This window comes from Eucalyptus grandis, chromosome 6 (assembly GCF_016545825.1).
Source record: "Eucalyptus grandis isolate ANBG69807.140 chromosome 6, ASM1654582v1, whole genome shotgun sequence".
NCBI lineage: Eukaryota > Viridiplantae > Streptophyta > Magnoliopsida > Myrtales > Myrtaceae > Eucalyptus > Eucalyptus grandis.
Genome location: NC_052617.1, coordinates 14,223,388 through 14,237,681, shown reverse-complemented (window position 1 = coordinate 14,237,681; position 14,294 = coordinate 14,223,388). Strand labels below are relative to the sequence as shown.

At 43.2% G+C, this 14,294-nt stretch overlaps 1 protein-coding gene across 1 annotated transcript; it reads left to right on the top strand.

The window, feature by feature from the left end:
• Nucleotides 1-12,582: 12,582 nt before the first annotated feature.
• Nucleotides 12,583-13,752, top strand: LOC104456892 (pleiotropic drug resistance protein 1-like). Its single transcript, XM_010071777.3, has 2 exons — nucleotides 12,583-12,797; nucleotides 12,921-13,752. The coding sequence occupies exons 1-2, from the start codon at nucleotides 12,583-12,585 to the stop codon at nucleotides 13,750-13,752; spliced, it is 1,047 nt and encodes a 348-aa protein (XP_010070079.2).
• Nucleotides 13,753-14,294: the final 542 nt, after the last annotated feature.

The window sequence follows — 14,294 nt, the reverse complement described above, 5'->3', positions numbered from 1 at the left end:
GAGAGAACACAGGGGAGAAACGAGGGAGGAAGGAGGAGGGGTCTCCGACGCTGTCCGAGCCTCCTCACATCGTTGCCGCTCCACCCGAGTCGGCCGCCGTCCTGCCAGCAGCTGGAGTTCCTCCTCTCCCGCAAGCTCGCGCCCCTGCTTCACCTACGAGCTCGCGCCGCCGTCCCCAACGCTGTCGCCGTCGCTGCACCAGATCTCCGCCGAGTCGTTGTCGCCCACCACCATTGGCTACAATGTAGTCCCGACGCTGACCAACCGAGAGAGGAAGGAGATCGGAGGAGGTCTAGAGACCCAGATCTGAGGATGAGGGTCGGGCAAGGGCCAGATCTGGAATCGATCGAGCTCCGTCGCCCCCCCTCTGTCCTGATGTTGTCCGAGCTGCTACCCTTCGAGCGACGCCAGGGACTCCACCACCATAGTTGCTGTTTTCGCGGTCGTCGGAGCTTCGGACGCTTGTCGCCGTTGCAGCCCTCAGCCAAGCCGACGCCCAGCCCTGTTGCCGAGCCACCGCACGCCTCCGCCTCTGGTCCAACACGTAGCACCAGTCCCCGAGCCGCCTCCTCGCTACCCGACGCCATCTGCGCCGCTGCCCTCCGAACGCCGCTTCCTGCAGCCCGAAGCTGCGACGCTGCCGTCGCAATTCTTGCCGCCTCAAACCGACACCATCCTCGTCGCCGCCCTCTAAGCTCGACGCCGTTCGAGCTCCCGCCGCCCAACGCCGCTCCTCAGCCGCAACCCGGCGCAGCCCCTGCAGTGCCTCCGCCCGCGACGCAATTGTCGTCCCTGTTGTTGCTACTGTCGTTCGCCGCCCACCGCGCCGCAGTCGCCGAGTCGTCGACGTCCTGAGCATCCTCCTCTAGCGCCGCAAAACAGCGGGGGGGTGAGAGGAGGCGAACCGGGTCTTGGCCGGGTCGGGCAAAGGTGAAACGGGTAGGGTTTTTGAACAATTTGGGCTGAGTTTAGGCTTTTTGCTTTTGGGCTTGGGCTGTTTTTGCTTGCGGGCTTAGGGATTTAAGAACTTGTGGGCTTAGGGATGTGGGCTTCATTTTTAAATAAAAGAGATTGGGCCCGCTGGTTGGGCCTGATCCGAACCAAAGAAAGGCCCGACCAAGGCTGATCGGGCCGCCCCCTTATTTGGACCGAACCTGGGTCCGGTCTCCGATCGGACCCGATCCGTGTTGACCGGGTCGGGTCGAGCCGAACCCGACCCGTTCACCTTTTTTAATCAAAAATTAATTTTAAAAATTTTAAAATTCAAAAAATAATTTAAAAAAATTCAAAAAAATATATTAAAAATATTAGAAAAATTTAAAAAATTAAAAAATTAAAAATTTCGAAAATCCAAAAATGATGGGGTTTGGTTAGGAATTGCTATGTTTTGCCTTTCTAGTATAATTAGACTTTTATTTGCTTGTATTTTGATTATATTGTATGCTTAATTTGCATATCTAATTATGTTTAATTGTACGTGTTTAATTTTTGCCGCAATTAAGATCTTGGTAGCTATGGTTGTTATTTTAATGGTTGTGCACTCGCATTATCACCTCACATGTTAGTGGATAGGTATAAAATCAATCCAAACTGTCTGCAAAGAATTATTTTGTTAAAATGAACAAGATTAGGTACCGAAAGGGCATTAATTGATCAATTAATGTAATCAAGTCCCCGGCCCTAGATTTTCTGGTTGCGTAGGAAGTGAGGTACACTCCCATACCTCACTTGGTTTCTAGCCGACCCCAATAGGCTAGTGGCGACTTCTTTTGTGCAAAAATTCTAAAGAATATCCCAATGTCACGCGGGGTATGGGCTTGGAAGAGCCCGCACTTGATCATGGGTCTTAGGCCCGTCCTTTAGGCAATACCCCTAAACCTGTTCCCTCCCCCCGAGGGTAGGTTGCGATAGCTTGGCGACTCCACTGGGGACTTGGTTTTAAACCTTAGAGGACTTAAGCCAAAATTAATCTTGTTCAAAAGTATTTTTGTTTGGCAACGAGGATTTCAGGTACGCCCCTAACATTGTAGGTGTTAAATGTTTTTGCAGAATGAGAGGTATAAGGGGAAGTGTTTGCTCACCTTTGTCTTGCAAGAAGATGTAGGAATGTATGGTTTATTTTTCATATATGAAGTGTTGATTGCTTATAAATTATCATGCCTGCATCCCCTGCATTGCACTACACTTTAACACACTGCCGCTGGACCCGGGCCGCATAGGATCACTTAGGATGGTGTTGAGGTGGATACCACTCCAACTACAACTGCGTAGTACGAGTCGCCCACCTCTACCCCAAAATTTCTTTCTTCACGTCGAAGGTACCCACCCTGGTCTGCGAGCATGCGACACGGGTCGGTCCTTTGACGAAGCCGGAGTCATGGGTAACCCGACCTAGCCACGACCTTGTTGGTTCAGTCCGGTGATCCTATGGCTTCATTTTGAGCCGTATAGAGTAGAAATCGAACCACATTCCATATGCATGTCTATGTAATTTAAAAAAAAGAAACAGAGACAAAGGTTGGCGTCCATTGTAAGTATCATTTTCCTTTTTATTTGCCCACTTTGTATTGCATTTTCATCTTGAAATTCGCGGAAACCAATCGAATGCCCTCAGCAATGTAGGCTTATGATTAAAAAAAAATTTGCAGTCACTTTTGATAAGTGAACATTAAAGGCAAGTTCTAAACACTTTGATTTGGCCCTGTTGAACACGTGGTTTTGTTTAAATTTCTAGTTATGGGCTCGAAATCATTTTTTTAAAAAAAACTTTCAAGTTGTGATTTTATATTGGGGCACAAAAATTGAAATTGCATTTTTTTTTATCAAATTTTCTCATTCTCATGTTTTGGGACTATAATGCAAATCATTTAGTGTACAAATTCCTCAAAATAGAAATCACTTCTTTTTTCTACAAGTAAAATCACAAATCAATCTTTCAAAAATCAAAGACACTTTTGCATTATGAAACTTTTGGAATAAAAGTGGGCATTCGATTGATGATCGTGGATTGATAATTTTAATGATATCTTCTCTTATGATAAAATCTTGGCGAAATACTAAAGTCCTGTAATAAGGATTGTGGGGCATGTATCGTCGCCTCGATTTTATTGTAAGAAGTGACGTCATTAAAATATCGTTTTCTCTCATTCGCATATTTACATTGTCGTCTTTTTGCAGGTTATGCGCGATGCTCTTTGACATTCTCGTGGTGACCATTCAAGGAAGTGAATTCTAGAGCTAGGACAATAGTTGTTTTTTTTTTTACTTTCATCTATAAAAGAGTCTTGTACTTTATCAGTCTTTATTCTTGTTAAGAACCATGTTTTTCTTTTTGAGTTTTGATTGCGAATCCAATTGTTGCTTTTGTAAATCGTGCAACTCAAATTTTTAATGATGGAATTCAATTTCATGAAAATCATCATTTAAAAAAAAAAAAAAGATAAAAACAAAAACAAAAAAAAGAGCAAATTCAAAAGTGTTTTAAGTGAACCTATACGTTTACCTTCCAAAATGAATTTCAAGAAAACGTTGCTTAATGCCCTCTCTTCACGTAGTCGTTTTCTTGGACTCATCGAACTCGAAGAGCAAGCATGCGTTGAGGGTCGGCACCAATTTTTCATAGAGGCGAAACGAAGTTGAATTCCATTATGAGAAGTTTTGTTATTCACAAATGCCTTAGATGCCAAAACAACCCATCGATCTCGTTCACTTTACATGATGAGACAAATGAAAGGAGTTGTCAAATATCCAAAAGGGCAAATTCAAAGGAAGAGTAAACTGTATCGATTTCAATTATTCATTTCTGATACCGTTTCTGACTTGATTTTCTTTTCATTGTCAAGGAGACATCAAGAGTACCAAGTTTTGTAATGTTTCAACAAATGCGATGGAGCATTATTAAGTCCTGTTCATCTTAAACAAAGAAGGATTCAAATGAAACGGAGGCGCAATATTATTCCTTCCTCCATGAGAGATACATTGGGATGTTGATCACTCGACTTTGTAAAGGATGTAACTCGTTCCTAAACTTGATTTCTCTTCAGTATAAAAAATGACATATCATCTTCTTTGGTACAGGACAGACTCGAACGGAACAAGGTTTGTCATATAAAGAGTGGGAGAACAACATTTGATTTAGAGAAAAATCTCTCCTTCACCCACCAATGAAGTGCACTGCAACAACATTGTCAAATTCATCAAGAAGGATGTATCATTCCTTAGTTGAACCTAACTAAGAAATGAGATATAACTCGTTTCATCTTCCCTTCTTACAGGGTGATAAAAGTTGCATCTTGACCGTAGAAGCGGCGTCTTCTACCAAGAAATTAGGAAAACGTCAAACGCTTAAAGAAGAATGCAAAGGAAGGGTATTGTCGAGTTACCAAATATCCACGAAGGTGAATCCAAGAGATGTTACCACCCAAAGGATGAAAGCGAATGAAGGGTAATAATGTATCGTTTCCAACACATCAATCCCTAAAGATGTTTGCACTAACATATTCTTTTACATTCTTTACAGGTTTACTGGGTCATCACACCGCAGGTAAGTACCATTCTTCTCATTTTTTTTAGTAAAAAAAAAGTAAGTAAAAAAAGAAAGAAAGAGAATTTCCATTACGAAAAGATCCTTGACGCATTCCTAGAAATAAGCACAAAAATGAAAAATTGAAAACAAAAAATTTCTTCAAAATTTTTTAGCATCATTTTTATCTCAAAATTGTTTTCTGGTTTTGTGGGTATTTCATTTAAAATCAAATTTCCTTATGGAGATTGATCTACTCGAGATGATCTCGACAGAGTGAGATCGAGACGTTAACCATGCCAAACAAGAAGTGCTTAGGATGAAGAAAGGCAAGCCCATTTCCAAACACGTCCTTCAAACACTTTTGAGAGTTGAGTGAAAAGTGACATTCTCTTAGAACGAATGATTCATTCGCATTGAGCGCAAAGATTGAAATGATAAAGGTGTTTCCTTCATCAATCCCAAGCATTGCACTAATCTCTTCCTACCCCTTTGGGCAAAATAAAGACGATCATTCAAAGTACCCCTGTCAAGGACGACCCTACATTGGGGCAACATAGGAGGTTACGGTCGTGTTGTAGAGCAAATGATTGGGAAAGATCCTATTACTTTCACTTGCATCAATCTTCTGGTGATAGCTTCAAAGGAATTCTCATTAGATCTTGACTCATCCCAATGTAAAGAAGAGCATCTCATTCTCTATCCAAACACCGATACCCATTGCTTCAACCAATTTGGGCCGATTATTCATTTCTGAATCCCGAGTGGTGATCATCTCCCTTCACTAGGGCAAGGCATAAGAATTGACCAAATATAATTGATAGTCATGAGGAAATGCGAAAAGCATCTCGAAAGTCATAAGAGCTCCAAAAGTTCAAAGAGCAAAAAGTTCGACAAATTAGGGGGCATAAAAAGTAGTGTGCCTGGTAAAAGCAAGGCCAATGCCCTTATAAAAAAAAAAAAAGCCAAAAGGCTGCATCTTATGTGAAAAAAAAAATTATTATCAAGGTCCAAGTGCTTGTGCAAAAAAAAAAAAAAAAAAAAAAATTCATCACAAAAGCAAATGACATTAGAGAAAGGAGCAAAGCTCCCATGCATAAAAGATTAGTTAAGGGACTTTTGAGATGCGTTGTATTTCAAAAGCCAAATGATTTGGAAATGTCAAGTTACCTGGTCATGATGTCATGATGATCACCGACTCTTAAAGACCCTATTGAAAGTTTTAAGCCTTCCGAGCCTTTCCCGAGCCAACATTATAACCATTTTCCGAAACCTCTTCTGATTGGGATAATTTGAGTGAAATTGAGAATACCACAAAGAAGCTACTGCTTGAAGGAGTGGAAGTAATTCTATCTTGTCTTATCTTCCAAGCTCTCGACTTGTAAACCCAATGAGGATAATGACAAATGTTCATTTATTGGTCTCACAGCAACAATTCATTTGTGTGAGCCCTAACCAATCCTATATTGCGGTCCTTTCGAAAGTCCTATTTGATCGATCAAATTGTGCTCATTGCGAATGTTTCCGGAAGCCTTCGACGTAGGTTGTGTGAGATACCTTCAGTAACCAATTATCTCCCACACAAATGGATGGGATCAAGTAGTCATTTTATTGAGAGTGTGTGAGAAACCCTTTCTAATTAAGAAGCTTTAGTTTGACATGCTTAATGAACATTTTTCTCGAGTCGTAGCTGTTCTGATGAGAACTTATCTCCTAGAAAATTTGATGATTAATATTATCCACGAGCAAGATGACAGTTTTGTGCCACATGATGCTGATGGACATCGAATGTTTTTCTAAAGCAATCAGACTTAGCTTGATTATTTGGTTCAATTAATGTTACAATATTGCCAATACGTCTCTTGATGACGTCTCTAATGACATTTGCTCAAGTTGAGTTTGACAGGATTCGTCAGTGAAGCCATGCAATTTTCTAAGGGGTTAGTAGGTGCTTCCCTAAAAAAACCAAAGATTCATGGTCAGCCTTAAACCATGTCATCTCCAAAGGTTTATGGTTAACCTTAAACCATGTCATTTCCAAGATTGGTGGGTTCATCCGTAAACCACGCTTGTCCGCCTCCCAAATCGAAACCTGTTCGTACACGGTGAGACTATCATACTCGGTCAAAACTCATTTTTACACGATGAGACTTTAGTCATTTCCCTTCTCATGACCCGGAGAGCCTTGTATCTCGGAGTCTTCCTCATTTCTCATGATCCCAAGAGCCTTGTATCCTGGAGTCTTCCTCATTTCTCATGACCCGGAGAGCTTTGTATCCTGGAGTCTTCCTCCCTTCTCATGACCTGGAGAGCTTTGTATCTTGGAGTCTTCCTCCCTTCTCATGACCCGAAGAGCTTTGTATCCTGGAGTCTTCCTCATTTCTCATGACCCGGAGAGCTTTGTATCCTGGAGTCTTCCTCATTTCTCATGACCAAGAGAGTTTTGTATCCCGGAGTCTTCCTCACTTCTCATGACTAGGATAGCCTTGTATCTTGGAGTCTTCCTCACTTCTTATGACCCGGAGAGCCTTGTATCCTGGAGTCTTCCTCACTTCTCATGACCCGGAGAGCCTTGTATCCTGGAGTCTTCCTCACTCCTCATGACCCAGAGAGCCTTGTATCTTGGAGTCTTCCTCATCTCTTATGACCCGGAGAGCCTTGTATCATGGAGTCTTCCTCACTTCTTATGACCCGGAGAGCTTTGTATCCTGGAGTCTTCCACCATTCTTATGACCCAGAGAGCTTCGTATCCTGGAGTCTTCCTCATTTCTCATGACCCGGAGAGCCTTGTATCCTAGAGTCTTCCTCATTTCTCATGACCGGGAGAGCTTTATATCCTGGAGTCTTCTTCATTTCTTATGACCCGGAGAGCTTTGTATCCTGGAGTCTTCCTCATTTCTCATGACCCGGAGAGCCTTGTATCCTGGAGTCTTCCTCCCTTCTTATGACCCGGAGAGCCTTGTATCATGGAGTCTTCCTCACTTCTCATGACCCAGAGAGCCTTGTATCCTGGAGTCTTCCTCACTTCTCATGACCCGGAGAGCCTAGTATCCTGGAGTCTTCCTCACTTCTCATGACCCGGAGAGCTTTGTATCCTGGAGTCTTCCTCCCTTCTCATGACCCGGAGAGCTTTGTATCCTGGAGTCTTCCTCACTTCTCATGACCCGGAGAGCTTTGTATCCTGGAGTCTTCATCACTTATTATGACTCGGAGAGCTTTGTATCATGGAGTTTTCCTCCCTTCTTATGACCCCGATAGCCTTGTATCCTGGAGTCTTCCTCATTTCTCATGACCCGGAGAGTCTTGTATCTTGGAGTCTTCATCACTTCTTATGACCCGGAGAGCTTTGTATTCTGGAGTCTTCATCACTTCTTATGACTCAGAGAGCTTTGTATCCTAGAGTCTTCCTCACTTCTTATGACTCGGCGAGCTTTGTATCCCAGAGTCTCCCTCCCATCTTATGACCTGGTAGGCTTTTGTAGCCCGGAGTCTTTCTTCATCTTATTGGCAAGACGTGCTTTCATAGTTATGAATCCTTTTTGTCGACCTGACGCGTGCCTATCCACTCAGGGTCTCTCTATTACAAAAATAATTTAGGTGTCTTTTGTCTTTGAATGCAACCTCTTCGAGACAACATTCAAAGAGGTGCAGCTCTTGACACCTAATTTTTGTTTTCAAGTACAAAAAGTTATTAGATTAAAAGAAAAAAAAAGAGCTAAACAACAACAAAAGAAAAATAAAAAGAAAAAGAAAATAGAAAATAGAAAAAAAAATGAAAAATTACTTAGAGGGCGGATTGGGCCGGTCCAGCCTCAAACCGGCCCACCGCCCGTATTCCTTTTCTTTCTCTCGCGTAGGGCCGGCCCACTTTTCTTTCTAGTTGAGCCCAGCCCGCGCCTAGGGTCTTCTTCTCTTGGTAGCTAGGGTTTTCAAAGAGGGGTGGGGGAACGAGAGAAAGTTCTCGAGAGAGAGGGAGGGAGAGCTGGGTAGAAGGAGGGTGAGCTCGGCAGAGAGAAGAGAGAGAGAACACAGGGGAGAAACGAGGGAGGAAGAAGGAGGGGTCTCCGACGCCGTCCGAGCCTCCTCACGTCGTTGCCGCTCCACCCGAGTCGGCTGCCGTCCCGCCAGCAGCTGGAGTTCCTCCTCTCCCGCCCCTGCTTCACCTGCGAGCTCGCGCCGCCATCCCCAACGCTGTCGCCATCGCTGCACTAGATCTCCGCCGAGTCGTTGTCGCCCACCACCATCTGCTACAATGTAGTCCCGACGCTGACCAACCGAGAGAGGAAGGAGATCGGAGGAGGTCTAGAGACCCAGATTTGAGGACGAGGGTCGGGCAAGGGCCAGATTTGGAATCGATCGAGCTCCGTCGCCCCCCTCTGTCCCTGATGTTGTCCGAGCTGCTACCCTTCAAGCGACGCCGGGGACTCCATCACCGTAGTTGCTGTTTTCGCGGTTGCCGGAGCTTCGGACGCTTGTCGCTGTTGTAGCCCTCAGCCAAGCCGACGCCCAGCCCTGTCGCCGAGCCACCGCACGCCTCCGCCTCTGGTCCAACACACAGCACCAGCCCTCGAGCCACCTCCTTGCTGCCTGACGCCGTCTGTGCTGCTGCCCTCCGAACATCGCTTCCTACAGCCCGAAGCTACGACGCTGCCGTTGCAATTCTCGCCGCTTCAAACCGACGCCGTCCTCGCCGCCGCCCTCTAAGCTCGACGCCGTTCGAGCTCCTACCGCCCGACACCACTCCTCGGCCCGCAACCCGTCGTAGCCCCGCAGTGCCTCCGCCCGCGACGCAATCGCCGTCCCTATTGCTACTGCTGTCGTCTGCCGCCCACCGCGCCGCGATCGCCGAAGTCGTCGGCGTCCGAGCATCCTCCTCCGGCGCCGCAAAACAGCGGGGGGTGAGAGGAGGCGAACCGGTCTTGGCCGGGTCGGGCAAAGGTGAAACGGGTAGGGTTTTTGAACGATTTGGACTGAGTTTAGGCTTTTGCTTTTGGGCTTGGGCTGTTTTTGCTTGCGGGCTTAGGGATTTAAGAACTTGTGGGCTTAGGGATGTGGGCTTCATTTTTAAATAAAAGAGATTGGGCCCGCCGGTTGGGCCCGATCCGAACCAAAGAAAAGCCCGACCAAGGGTGGTCGGGCCGCCCCTATTTGGACCGAACCCGGGTTTGGTCGATCCGCGTTGACCGGGTTGGGTTAAAAAAATTAAAAAAATTCAAAAAAAAATTAAAAAAATTAAAAAATTTAAAAAATTTAAAAAAATTAAAAATTTCGAAAATCCAAAAATGATGGGGTTTGGTTAGGAATTGCTATGTTTTGCCTTTCTAGTATAATTAGACTTTTATTTGCTTGTATTTTGATTATATTGTATGCTTAATTTGCATATCTAATTATGTTTAATTGTACGTGTTTAATTTTTGCCGCTATTAAGATCTTGGTAGCTATGGTTGTTATTTTAATGGTTGTGCACTCGCATTATCACCTCACATGTTAGTGGATAGGTATAAAATCAATCCAAACTGTCTGCCAAAGAATTATTTTGTTAAAATGAACAAGATTAGGTACCGAAAGGGCATTAATTGATCAATTAATGTAATCAAGTCCCCGGCCCTAGATTTTCTGGTTGCGTAGGAAGTGAGGTACACTCCCATACCTCACTTGGTTTCTAGCCGACCCCAATAGGCTAGTGGCGACTTCTTTTGTGCAAAAATTCTAAAGAATATCCCAATGTCACGCGGGGTATGGGCTTGGGAGAGCCCATACCTGATCATGGGCCTTAGGCCCGTCCTTTAGGCAATACCTCTAAACCTGTTCCCTCCTTCGAGGGTAGGTCGCGACAACAAGGAAGGTGACTGTAAGCATAGATGTTGTTTTTCTAGAGGAAGATGAGTGGAATTGGATGGAAGGAAAGAGTATAGAATAGCAATAGTTCGAAAAACAACCTGCAACAGATGTAGAGGTTGATGAAGTTATAGATGGATTGGAAGACAGTATGGATGATTTACCGGTGAGAGGCACAAGGTCACTTGCTGAAATCTATGAAAGAAACAATGTGACAATGCTCGAACCATCTAACTTTGTGGAAGCTATGGAGGATCAAGGGTGGATTGTAGCAATGTATGAGAAGATTGCAATGATTCAGAAAAACCACACATGGCAGCTTGTTGACAGACCATCTGATAAGAATGTGATTGGGGTTAAGTGGGTGTTTAAAACAAAACTTAATCCTGATGGTTCTGTTAATAAACACAAAACTAGACTGGTGGTGAAAGGCTATACACAAATATGGGGAGTAGACTATTCTGAAACATTTGCTCCTGTTGCACGACTTGATACAATAAGGTTACTGTTAGCTATTGTAGCAGAGTAGGGGTGGCCTATATTTCAGTTAGATGTCAAGTTTGCATTTCTGAATGGAGAGCTTGAGGAGGAGATTTTTGTTGAACAACCTGAAGGCTTCAGTATCAAAAGGCAAGAAGAGAGTGTATACAGGTTGAAGAAAGCTCTATATGGACTGAAGCAGGCTCCAAGAGCTTGGTATGGGAAGATAGATTGCTATTTGCAGGATTTTGGCTTTGTAAAAAGCTTAAGTGAGTTCACTCTTTATGTGAATCACAATGTTGTAATTCTGTCACTTTATGTAAATGATCTATTAGTGACGGGGAATGATATGGAATTGATAGAGAAGGTGAAGCAAGATCTATTTGCAGTTTTTGAGATGTCAAACTTGGGAAAGATGGCTCATTTTTTGGGTCTGGAAGTCAAACAGGGTTTCATATGAGATCTTCATCTCGTCGAAAAAAATACATGAAGGAAATTCTAAAGAAGTTTCAGATGGAAGATTGTCGAAGTGCAAGCACTCCTATGGCTGCTAAAGAGAAGCTTCAAAAGAATGATGGAACAAATGCAGTAGATGCTTCTATGTATAGAAGTCGATTGGGTGTCTCATGTATCTTACAACAACCAAACCAAATATTCTATTTGCTGTGAGTGTTTTATCCAGGTTTATGAGTAGTCCTAGTTAGTTACATTTGATTGCAGCAAAAAGGGTCTTGAGATATCTCAAAGGAACATTGTTCTTTGGTGTGAAGTTTAAGAAATGTCAGAAGTTTATATTAGAAGGATTTTCTGATAGTGACTGGGCTGGTTCAGTGGATGACATGAAAAGTACGTCTGGGTATTGTTTCAGTCTTGGTTTTGCTTGTTTCTCCTGGTGTTCCAAAAAGCAAGAGATTGTAGCTCAGTCCACAGCAGATGCTGTATTTATAGTAGCTACTATAGCTGCAAATCAAGCTTTGTGGCTGAAAAAGATAATGAAGGATCTGTGGTTGAATTCTAGTGATTGCATTGAAGTTAATGTGGATAAGCTTTAGCAATATCTCAAAATCCAGTTTTCCATGGCAAAACCAAGCATTTCAAAGTCAAATTTTTATTTCTGCGTGAGGTGCAACAAAGTGACGAAATTAAGTTGGTCTATTGCAGATCTGAAGATCAGTTTGCAGATATGTTCACAAAACCACTTCAGGCTGGAAGATTTGAGCTGTTAAGAGAGAAAATAGGAATCTGCAGCAGCAACTGATCCAAGGAGGAGTTTGTTGGAATTGTTCAGCTGCTGTTTTTTGTAATGTTTTCCTCTGTTTTCCTCTGTTTTTATTTATTTATTAAAAAACAGCCAAGTTCATTTAGTTATGCATTTAGTGTTTTTGCTATTTTCTAGGAAGTTAATAGCACGTTTGTGTGCAGTTATGTGTTGTACGTATGTGAGCAGTTTCTATTTTGTATTTAGTTGTTGTACTCGATAGTTTTTTTTTTTCTTTCGTACAAGACGTATGAAGTACTATGCTCTGTTTTTTTTATCTTCTCTCTCTCAAACAACATAAATTTTTCTGTTTTGATTATTGTTTTTATGAGCTTTAACACTCCCTTATGTCGTTCTTATTGGGTGGACTTTCATTGCCAACTTCCTTGGATTACTAGGACTAAAGAAGATAGAATTCACAGAAACTAGCCAATCCTTACCCTCTATCAGATCGTCCCCAACAATCAGCAACTATAAAGAGGACATGGAGAGGGAGTTTCAGTCACTGGAAAGTTACAATGAAAAAACCAATAGTTTTGAAGCTTCTCAATATTCTGGACGACAAAGAGATGGAAACATAAGGGACAACGGCCGAGTTGAAGAATGGATAGAGCAGTTCAAGGTCGATACGGAGAAGAATGGACTAGGCATTTCAGTAGAGCCAATAACTCTCCTTTTTGAGGATCTATCATTCATGAGGTGTATCTTATCCCCTTGGAATTTTCCTTTTACGTATTCCCATGCTATGTTGACTGTTTGCGTTTATATTTGCTTGCTTTACCCATTTGCACACTATCTAACACCCTACTCTCCCTAAATAAGGTACGATGAAGACATGAAAGAAGGCACTTCAATTTTCAGCAACATCATGGGTTACGCTAGGCCTAGAAACATGCTTGCCTTGATGGGTGGTTCCAAAGGAAGTAAATCTACTCTTCTAAAATGCCTGGCTGGGAGGGCACCTTCAATGGGTAGCCTCGAAGGCAGCCTCCAGGCAAAATGTTGGGACAAGGTTCCTGCTTATTCTAGACTTATTAGCTATGTAGAGAAGCTCGATGCACACCAACCTTATCTCTCAGTTCGTGAGACCCTTCATTTCAGTGCTGCACTCCGTCTCAGTCAAACAATCAGTTCTGTGAATCGTCACATCCATGTGGAGCTAGTCCTTGACCAACTTGATCTATTGCCTTACTCAAATCAACTAGTTGGTTCCCTTCGTGATGCTACTGGAAAAACATTTGAGATAGCCAAGAAGATAACCATTGCTGTTGAACTCGCTGCTAATCCAAGTATTCTCTTTCTCGAAGAACCGTTATCAGGACTAGACAGCAGAGGTACTGCAAGTATCCTCAATGTTCTTTCTCAAGTTTCCAATTCAGGGCGTGTAATTATCGCCACTTTAGCACACCCTAATGCCCGCACACTTGATTTCTTTGACTTGGCCCTAATTCTGACACATGAAGGGCAGCAAGTGTACTTTGGCCCAATAGGACCCGACTGCAGTGACCTGCTAGGTTATTTCTTATCAGTTACAAAAGTTCCCTACGATTCCATGAGAGCAAGTCCAGTTGGTTTTGTCATGGCAACTCTTGGAGTAGGCATAAAAAAGAGAGCGACACCACCAATAAACTTTGCAGGGGCCTACCCAAGCTAGTTCCCTGCATGAAATAAACAACAAAGAAATCTACAGTATAAAGAGTTTAACTGAGGATAGGAATTACATGGTTTCCTCTTCTGTTTATCCTGCTCCATACACACTGCAAGCCATGATGGTACTACTCAGGACTCAAAGATTCCTGTGGAGAAATGTACGGTACACATATGGTAGACTTACTGGGTGCATCATGACTGGTCTTCTCATGGGCTCCCTATATTGGAAGATTGAATATGAGGAATTATTTGGCATGACTTCACGCTCCCTCTCTATATATAGTCAAGTAATTCTCCTAGGAATCATATCAGCAAATAATGTCATTCCTCAGATTGGCACAGATAGGTTAGTGTACTTTAGAGAGAAGAGAGCAGGGATGTACCATCCTATCTTTTATCCTCTGTCATGGGCACTGGGAGAAATTCCATACTTCTTCATTGCAACACTTGCAGTAGTGGGAATCGGGAATGGTATGGCAGGAATTGGAACTGGTTCCATCCATGAGTTCCTGATGTACTGGACTGTGCTCTTTGTGTTCACAATTT

Coding starts and splice junctions, on each gene's coding strand:
- LOC104456892 (XM_010071777.3), top strand. CDS start 12,583: ATGGAGAGGGAGTTTCAGTCACTGGAAAGTTACAATGAAAAAACCAAT. Junction 12,798..12,920: donor GAGGATCTATCATTCATGAG/GTGTATCTTATC, acceptor TCCCTAAATAAG/GTACGATGAAGACATGAAAG.